The sequence below is a fragment of the Centroberyx affinis genome, unplaced genomic scaffold (genome assembly GCF_046629955.1).
Source record: "Centroberyx affinis isolate AG114_WGS23_722 - 3 ecotype Tasmania unplaced genomic scaffold, CSIRO-AGI_Caff_v1 ptg004399l_1, whole genome shotgun sequence".
NCBI lineage: Eukaryota > Metazoa > Chordata > Actinopteri > Beryciformes > Berycidae > Centroberyx > Centroberyx affinis.
Window position 1 is genome coordinate 7,501 of NW_027282083.1, and position 10,646 is coordinate 18,146.

The 10,646-nt window shown below is 41.1% G+C and overlaps 1 protein-coding gene across 1 annotated transcript; it reads left to right on the forward strand.

The window, feature by feature from the left end:
- Positions 1-77: 77 nt before the first annotated feature.
- LOC139664906 (inactive phospholipase D5-like) lies at positions 78-7,843 on the forward strand. The gene is given in 12 exon segments (XM_071543903.1): positions 78-113; positions 1,862-1,998; positions 2,191-2,374; positions 2,619-2,727; positions 3,359-3,486; positions 4,982-5,179; positions 6,000-6,011; positions 6,014-6,153; positions 6,850-6,875; positions 6,878-7,014; positions 7,151-7,244; positions 7,590-7,843. Coding segments are annotated over 12 exon segments (1,455 nt in total).
- The last annotated feature ends 2,803 nt before the right edge of the window (positions 7,844-10,646 follow it).

The following is a 10,646-nucleotide window of genomic DNA, read 5'->3' on the forward strand; positions in this document are numbered from 1 at the left end:
AAAGACAGACAGACAAAGGTATGTGACTGAGCTGCAGTTTCTCACCTGCCAGAGAGGTTTAAAGGAGCACAACTATCATGGCGGGGTCAACCACCGCACAGGAGCCTGTAAAGGTGAGGTTAACAGTCCTCAACTATCTATTTTTCTTTTTAATCTGCATATATTGTATCTGTTGTGCCATATGTGACAGGATACCTCAGGCTGTTGGTGTCTTTGCATGTTTGTCACAGTTAGCTTTGCCTCACTGGCTTGCTCAAATTTTTTCTTTAAATGAGATTTTAATGGGTTCTTCAATTACCAAATGAAAACACAGATGTGTATAATAAACAGTGCTAATCGTTGTGTACAGGTATAGGTTTAATAACTATAACTGAGATTATATTATTGTATTCACAAATCCAAGATGTTATTGGATTTTTTGACTGGCCCATGTAAACCTGCTCATCTGTCTGACTCTGTCAGGCTTGCTGTGTATCATGAGGCTTTATTTCCCAGCAGGAATAAACACATCCCCACGTCAAAGCATGTTCTTGACTCTGATAAATGTAATGAAGAGCTCAGTGGTCCCAACGGACAACAGAAGAGAGCAAAGTGCATCTGGCTGGCACCACTCTTTCAGCTTCATCGCCTGAGACAGACAGCAGGGAGGAGAGTGGGAGAAGGGATTGACAATGTTTTCCACAGAGACTCCCCAATCCTCTCCATAGCATAGTGCTGAATAATGTTTTTCTTTTGTTTCATAGTCAGATTTTGGACTGAGAAAAACTAGTACTACTAGGCTACACAACTACTATACTACTTATTTGATTGATCTACCTAACGTAATAAAAGAGAATATGTAATGTGATGTTGATAGCTCAACACAGGGCAAGCCAACAATGCCAAACAAGGCAGGAATGATCTGCAGTCGTAAGCAAAACAGAAGTGCCTAACTGCACTTTTAAAACAAGGAAATCAAGGCTCCCCCGGATAGATCAGGAGAGGAGGGCTGCTGCATTATAACCATTGACCACATTGACTTTTTCACTCCATCCTTAATTACGAGCATATACTTTGAAAACACGCACACACACACAGCACACATGCGCACACACATTCACACAAATATTGCATTTATTATTGCTTGTCAAAAATCGGCCTTTTTCATCCTGACACACAATTTACAAAACCCCTTTCAGCTCGGATGCATCTGAACAACAAAGCAGTGGGTGTATTGAAAAGAATATACCAGAGCACTCCACTATTCCTTATAGTGGGTTTTTACTGTGAATCAATTTGCCTTCAGTTGGAGAGCGTTCCACTTCGCTTGTCCTCTGCTCTGTGGCATAAAGTAGGATTTGTGAATCTTTTTTTTGGGGGGTGTTAGCTTTGCTCCACAGCATCGGTTTCTTTAGCAGCCGGGTTGTGAAACCGGGGTTTTTACTGTCGAATGAAGATCTACAGTTGTTGCCGTATTGATTGAGAATCTTGACCCCTAATCAATGTTATTGACTGAGGACATCAGACTTTAATGGCCAATAATTTCCCCTTTGTATACCACCCAAAACTAATTGGCTTGTCAATGTCTATGTCTGTCTAGTGTTAACCTGCTGTATAACAGCAGGAGAACAGCTGACCTGTGGTCAATAAGACAGCTGCATTCAATATAATACCATTGATTACACATCCTTCATAATAACTGGCTTATGTGTGTGTGTGTGTGTGTGTGTGTGTGTGTGTGTGTGTGTGTGTGTGTGTGTGTGTGTGTCTATGTGTGTGTGTGTGTGTGTGTGTGTGTGTGTGTGTGTGTGTGTGTGTGACTGTGTGTGTGTGTGTGCATGTGTGCGTGTGTGCGTGTGTGTATGTGTCACTCATCTCCCAGTCCCAGCAGAAGTGCATTGCCATCTTTGCCCTGGTCTGTTGCTTCGGTGTGCTGGTGGCGCTGATCTTCTCAGCAGTGGATTTGTGGGGCGACGAGGAGGACGGCATCACAGAGGAGAACTGCAGCAGAAACTGTCGGTAAGGGGTACTGCAACTGTGACGTGATAACATACAAATTCTTTTTTTAAAACCTACAAAGAAAATATTGTATTCTTATCTTGAGGTTAACAGTCGTTCAAGGTTTGCAATAATGTTTTGTGTAATATTTCTATGCAGTATTATCCCACAGAGTTGATTCCAGAAACTCACAAAAACATGTGTTGCTTTCAGCATTGTGCTTGTGGAGAACATTCCAGATGACCTCCCCCTCCCCATGGATGATAGATCCCACCTCCCTCTCTCTGTGGGCTTCCACACCCTGTTGGACCAGGCAAAGCACTCAGTTGAGGTGGTGTCACCTGTCTGGGACCTAAACCCCTGGGACCTGGAAACATGGCCTCACACTGCCAAACAGGTACAAAGTCACAGCAGAGTGTCAAAACACGGCCTGACATTCCTACAGAAAATAAACTGACTGCATTTCTCAAGAGTTATCTAGTAAGAAATGAAATGATTTTCTAATAAAGACAAAATTGTATGTAGACTTCAGGCTAGTCCTGCTGAGATATAAGAAATCTGCTTTTTAAGAGAGATCCGTTAGAGGACGTACTGCACAAATGTTCAACAACAGTACTATAGTACATTACTCTCTTCCTCAGGGTCAGCTTTTGTTCCAGAGGCTGCTCAGCCTGAAGTCTCGTGGGGTTAGACTGAAGATTGCCAGCAGCCTGACTAACTCTGCTGAACTGAGGACCTTGGCGGACCATCGTGAGTGACATTTTTACTTTATAAAATAATTAATTAGGTGAATACTAAAACCTAATTAATCAGAATTAATATTATAAACCAGTGTTAAAATGTATATCTCCTACGACCATGGAGCTGTCATGAGATGATTAGTTAAGATCAGCATAATTTTTGCCCTATATAAACAAACCAGATTCCACTAAGTCATTATTAGCCTGCTGTAGGCCAGCAGCACATTACATATTTTATTGTACATATTGCATACAGCATCTCTCAAGGCAAACAGATGCAGACTCATTTACACCAGCAGCCCCCTCCAGCAGCCCCATAGCATGGGTCTAACAACCTTCGTCTCGGCCAAACTTCCCCGCCAAGGTCAAAAATCATGAATGTGCAAATGTACCTGACTAGTTTCCTGTCAGAGCCTCTGCCTCCGAGGCTGCCTGCCTGCTCTGCCCGCATGTCCGTCAGGCAGTCCAAGGCCAACTGGCAGTCTTCCCTGATTCTCCCCACCTCTTTCTCTTAAACTTTTCCCCTCTCTCTCCCCCTCTCTCTCTCTCCCTCTCTCTCTCTCTCTCTCTCTCTCTCTCTCTCTCTTCTCACACATGCTGTCTCACTAATCCCTGTCTCCCCTCTCTGTCTCTCTCGCTAGATGCAGAGGTTCATTTTGTTAATATGACCGCTCTGACTAGAGGAGGACTGCATTCATCATTCTGGATAGTGGATCGGAAGCATATTTACATTGGGAGCGCTGATATGGACTGGAGGTCACTCTCCAAGGTACCAACTGCAAACACAGACACTAAGCAAATGCTAATAAGTTTCAAGTTTCAAGTTTGCTTATGTATATAGCCCTTTATCACATGCATGTCTCAAAGGACTTTACAGAGAAAGAGCCTGACTAGGTCTAACTGATCAACAATCAACCATAGAACAGAATGGTACAGGACAAACATCAGGATACATAAGACACACAAAAGCAGATTTTAGCAAAACAAAACAGCCTACCTATTCTACATAGCCTAACCTACCATCACCACCAGCCTTAGACCCTCAATGGGTACAAGGAAAAACGTCCAAGAAACCTTGGGCGGGCCAAGTCAAAGAGGGATCCCCCATCGGGACGGCTGAGCATGCAATAGATGCCGAGACAAACAGTGACAAGAACATGGGAAAAACAGAAAACAGATGAGGCAGAATGACGCAAAATGCAGCAGAGAAATGAGGCCACGATCGATAATACTGCTAATACCACCACCTTCATATGGTATGCAGTTGGAAAGCACAAAAACTAACAACAGTGGATAATCAAACATCTGTCAGGTATCATCTGTTCTGCAATTCAGATCTAGCCTTTTACTGCCATTAAATGAAATGCTCTCTGGTGGTATACTCAAAATGGCTGCTAAATAGCAGGCAGTATGAGCTTTCATTCTCTCAGAAATGAAGGTTGAACACACCGAAAGTAAATTAAATGATGACCTTTGCTCACCACAGGGACTTTATAATCACAGTCCAGAAGTTAGCATGCTATACTTCTAACGTTCACCGTAACCTTAACACCTGTCTTTTTATGCAATTATTCCAGCAGTTCTAAATGGCCATCAGGGATGAATTAAGACTGCTGTCTGAGGCCGGACAGAAAGACAAGTAGCATTTCATTCTGCATTTAGCGTTTAATTCACAATGGAGAGCGCTACAAGGTACCACAGAGCATTAGCATACTGTAGTCTGAAGTGATTACCTGGCACTTTTCATGCTTCAGAGCTGGCTGGAGGTAGAACTACTGTTGAGTGTAATTAACTAAGGAGCCAGGAGGAAGGAATAGACACTTACACGCGTGCACGCACACACACACACACACACACACACACACACACACACACACACACACACACACACACACACACACACACACAGCACACAGCAGAACAGAGCAACAGACAGACAGGCAGGGAGGAAGACAGAATGTGTCAGAAATTAACCATACATGGTAATGGAATAGATTGAAAAGTTTGTGTGCTTCCATCTAGGTCACACACCAAAATAGAACAAACACCAAACACATTTCTGCAGTGTAGTCAATGACCAAGCAAGAATATATTTAGAATCATTATCTCGTATTGTCTCTCACTGTCCATTTTGCTGTTCTTACTTGTTAGAGACTCACCCTCTGCTTTTATTCTCATTCTGAAATCACCTGTTATCTATACCTCTAAGTTTTTGTTTTTGCTGCATCACCTCTCCCCTTGCGCTCCTCCCCTCCACCCCACAGAGGAAAGAACTGGGGGTGATGGTGTTCAACTGCAGCTGCCTGGCCCTGGACCTCCACCGAGTCTTCTCCTTCTACTGGCAGCTCCAGCACAGAGACTACATCCCCTCCATCTGGTCAAAGAGAGTCACAGCCCTCTACGGCAAGGACAACGCCCTGGAGCTGCAGCTCAACGCTACCCAGGCCGCTGCTTATGTGTCTGTGAGGAACGCCTTTATGTTACAGTATCTACTGCATGCTATCGCACGATTCAACTCCACATACAGTCAGAGGTAATGCAAAAGCAACAGCGTATGTGTCTGAAATAAATCACTGTCACTGCTCTGTGTCTATTGCTTATTACATAGACAGAATTCCCAGTTTTATCTAACTTATCTAACTACCAAAGTCCAAAGCTAGACTGATTTTATTATTCTTGAGGCCCCAATTTCCTGACTCCTGACTAGATGGTGAATGTCTTCATAAAAGTTTCATTATCAATCAATAACAGACACCCATATGGGGTGATTAATCATGATAATATCATGCTGAGGAAAGTCTTGGATCTGAATATTTCAGTACCTCAGTCTAATTTGACAGTAATGAATCTTGCTCCCCTCTAAGCGACAAGATGCTTATCAGTGGGATTGGGAACATTTATCATCCTATAGGAAGTAATGGAGCCGTACTGTGATAGGCTGCTGGCAAGCCCAACCTGCTCGTCCTGCCTCGGTTCTGATAATGATGCATGGATCTGGAGATGTGCTCTGTTGTTTTTCTTGCCTCTTCCTCGTTCAAGAGCTTACGGCTTCATCAAAAAATGAAGCTGCCGGAGATTTTGGAAAATTGGAAGGCACCTTCTGTTTGTTTTTATTTGTAGAACACTTTTCACTGGGCATTTGCCCTGGGTTGTTTGTTTGTTGTATCAGGGGAAAAAAAGTACTGAATATTAAAAGCTCTGTTGCCATTTATACTCTACACTTCAATTTCTGTAATCATTATACATCATGTGGGGTGCAAACTTGATGTATCCTTTCTGCAGACCTCTCCTGAGCTCTCTTCTGCCCTAAAGATCGAACCAGAGATGTCGACGCCATCCATCACGTCATCCAGAGCGCAAAGACATTTATCTTCATATCCGTGACAGACTACCTCCCTCTGGTGAACAGGAGCTTCAGAGGGACCCCAGTCACAAGGTAAGCGTTCGGCATCAAAGCACTGTATCCATAACAGCTTTTGACATTCAAATGTAGTTTCCGACATATTTGCGAGGTCAATTCCTGTCCCATGTGCATTTTGAGATAAATATCTGCCTTTAGACTGTGACACACCAACACACTTGGCCCAACCTCACTCCTGACAATGATACATGGATCTGGAAATGTGCCTTATCATGTTTTGCCTCTTCTTTCAAAACCTTACAATGCCAAAACAAACATTTTAGGAAATCGGAAGACAACCACATCTATTATAAACTGGAAAACACTGATGTCAACTTTGATGTATTCTGAGTTGTTTGTGTGTTGCCCAGTAAGAACATTTATTTATTATTTATTATTTATTTATTGGCATTAAATACTTCAGTGTCTGTTGCCAAAGCAAAACAGTGACAAACAATAAAAGTAGCAATAATAAGCAATAGAAAATTGTAATTATTCAATCACACACAAAGCAAAATAGAAAGTTTTAGTAGTTAGGTCAGTTGTCTCTCCTGACTCAGGTTTTCACATTTTCATATCTAGTGCAGTTCAGAGGGAAGTGCAGCTCTGTCTCCACCTCTGCCTGAGTGAACACAGCCAGCAATATTCTTATCCACTTAGCTTTCATTTGAGATTCATATATGTTTAGACTCTAATGCATGTGACGTCTAGTAACAATAGCTCCATCAACAGATACTGGTCCCTCATTGATGAGGTGATCAAGAAGCTGTGGTGCTGAGAGGAGTCAGAGTGCGTCTGCTGATAAGCTTTTGGAAGCAGACTCACCCCCTCACCTTTAACTTTGTGACCTCCCTCAAATCGCTGTGCATGCAGCTGCACAACTGCTCACTGGAGGTGGTGAGTGAAGGAATACAGTTCTCTCAAAAAAAGAGTGTGGCTCTGTGTTTCCCCCTAGTCATATTGCAAATATTACATCAAGAATCTGTATTTCTGTTTCTTTTCATATTGATTCAGTGCAGTTTTATTTTTGCAGAAGTTTTTTAGTCACAAGCAGCTGATGACGGATGACATTCAACACGGACTCAACCACAACAAGTACATGGTGACCGACAATGCTGTCTACATTGGTAGGCAATGTGTAATGTGTTTTCAATCAATTTACAGTTAAACTTCTTGTTTGTGATCTATGTTGCATTTTAGAGTCACATTTTCACCGTATTTAGGTCTCTATTTTATATATTGACTGTCATTTTAAAAAAGCATACAAAGTGCTTTTCTTAAACAATGGTCACTCTCATTAACACACAGACACACCAGGCATATATATAGTCTTACACACACACACACACACACACACACACACACACTCAGGCACACACACATACACACACACACACCTAGAGGAAAAGTACAACACAAGGACCAGAATGCCAATCGTTCTTCAGATAATGCTGGTTCCTGTTTGTCCACAGGGAACCATGACTGGGTGGGGAGTGAGTTTGCCTTTAACGCGGGAGTTGGGCTGGTGGTAAAGATGAAGCACAGTCTTAAAGACAGGGGAGTCACCATACTGGAACAGGTCAAGGCTGCCTTTGAGAGAGACTGGAGATCACATTACGCTAAGAGCCTGCAAGGAAGTAAGGACCAAGAGGCCAAATACAGAAACCTGCAACGAGCAGAGGTGAAAAGTCACATGGAGGAAAAAGAGTGGAGCATCCCTTTATAAGCACAGAATGTCTTTCTATATCATGCAACCTCATAAGCCTGACTAGTCTGGATTTTCCAAAACTTGTACACAATATAGGAATGTATACCTACCTATGAAAATATTTTTTTTCCTTTTATTAGAGTTATGACTTTGATTTTGTGAGAGTTCAAATTGCAGCCAACACAGACAATGTTGAACTCATAATTTGATTAGTACCAGTTCATGTAACTGTTTAATTGATTGATGATTGTTATATGAGCATGTGCTGCATGAAAGCAATATTCAAATTCAAACTAGATGTTAGGTCAAACAATGTGCTGAATATATACACATTCAATATGCTCAATATGCTCTAATTATGGAAATCTTACTAAGATACATACTTAAAAAATTACATCTAGTATTCGATGATGATAAACCGTTATTGCACCGATATTTTTGTTTGCAATCTATAGCATTTTTACAGTCACACCTGAATTTGCACAGCATATAGGACTCTATTTTATATATTGCCTGTAATTGTAAAAGGAATATCAAGTGCTTTTCTTAAATGTTTACTGTCATTAACACACAAACACATGGTTTATCTCTCTCTCTCTCTCGCTCTCTTTCTCTCTCTCTCTGTCTCTCTCTCTCACACACACACACACACACACACACACACACACACACACATACCTTCTGCCAGTGTTTCCCCCTAGAGGAAAGAGGACCCAGTCACAGCAAAGGTACCACAGTGCCAAATATAATAACATAAATATTAGTCTATGGTGCCAACCTGTCTTGAGGTGATGCCTGTCACTCTCAATGGTCAATCTGTTGAACATGAAATAAATATATGCTAGAATGTATAAGTGATAGACCTGAGTTTACACCTTTAGAAGTGCTACAGCTATTTATTTGATTGTGAAAAGTTTCATATATACTAATTAACTTTATTAAAGTCTACCTGGTTTGCCTATTTTTTGTTGTGTTTATTTCAGCAACACTGTGCTGGACGGGACAGAGCTGCCAGCACTCACACATACTCTCCAACAACAACAAAGCCATGTGTCTGTTATGATGCCACCTGTATAATAATAGTTAGGCTTTCATTGCTGCGTTTTTCCCGCTACTCTGTTTCTATTCAGTTCCTCCTATTCAGCATTTGACTAGAATGCACTAATGCAATGTGTTCTTCTCTCACTGTTCAACCCACATATTTTCTTTTCATCACAGCCACTAACAAGGTAAAAAAACCTAAGCTACTTTCCCAGTGCACCTCCTCGATGTGAGGTGAGACAAATGAAGGTGAAAAAGACGTTTTGGCTTGGGCAGAAAACACAGGAACAGCTGCAGCTGCAGACTGTAACTGATTGTTGGGCAGACTTCTATAGGTTCAACATGATGTCAAAACGTCAAAACAGGAGAATTCAATCAGTGAATATTCTAGGATTTAGAGCTTGGGCAAAGGGCTTTACAGTTCTGATTTGTCAGAAGAAAAAATCATATGTATGTGTGCAGGCAGACACATCTAATGAGGTTCTTTTGGGCAGTATAACAACTTGAACACACCACATTTTCAAAATTGTGTTATTGCAGAACTATAGAGTCACCTAGTGGGGAAACGGTGCAACTTCAGAGCCATAGTGTGTGGAATAAATGACAGAAAAGGACCAAAGCAATATGAGTCAGCTTGAACTGAGTCTTGTCTGACACTCTGTCTCTCCTATAGGATCAAGATGAGCTAGACAGACAGATATCATTGGCAGTCGTGGTGAGAACTGTAGTCTGTGTGGTGTTGGAGCTGAGTGTGTCCTCTTATGAAAGTTACAACTCTGTACTCTCCCCACCATCCTCCTCCTCCTCCTCATATGCATCATCATCATCACCAAAGAAAAGGAAAAGAAGAAGTAGGAGTGCCACAAAAGACATAGTCACCATCATCATGATGCGATCTAAGATTTCAAGGAGGATGACAGAATTATCAGATGACAAAATTAATTCCACAAGTTTTGGCCCCAATGTTTTAAAAATAAAGTGAAATGAAAATTGACCTCTTGTAGTGAGATTTTTTGGGAGATGCAGACTTGTCTAGTTAGCTTTGAATGAATAAAAAAAATTGAATTACATTGGTGTGGAAGGTTTTCCACTCTGATCCTCTAAGATGCATATTTTAAAAATATCAAGGGCAAATACTGTCAGGAGCTGAGGGAGCTGACGGGGCGGAGGACTTCTGATGCAATTTTAGCAGGCTTTTCTGAAGGATGAAAAATTTATGAAGGATGGTCTAAAATAAGCTAGACCAAAATATATTGCACTACAAATCGTAGGTTCCTCTTGGGATCAATTCACTTTCAATTTCACATGCAATTAATTTGCTAATTATAAGCATTGCTCTCAGTTTTAGCAATATGATTGCATATATTATGGCAATGTTTAATTGATTCACTTAAAATTAAACAGACTCAAACCTAACATTATTTAACTTTTTTTTTTTATTAACATTATGTTATACTTGAGTGAAGAACAGTATTTAAGTAAATTCAATTTGCAAGAAAAGTAACTGGACTTTATTATGTGGATGATGATTATTGATCTGAATAACAGATGTGATGTAAGAGTCTTTATTGGTAGTAAGACATGCATTGCACCTAACATCATTGGAACAGAGTTGGTTCTCATCTTTAACACAGGGTGGTACTGTAGTACCACACAACCTTTGTCAAGCAGGTTGGAGATGAGCTTAGAGACAAATCCTGCAGCACATTGATGGATATCTGTCAGGGATGTAATAAAATAAACGCACCTAAATTAAATTTTACCAACTTTATATTTGTGG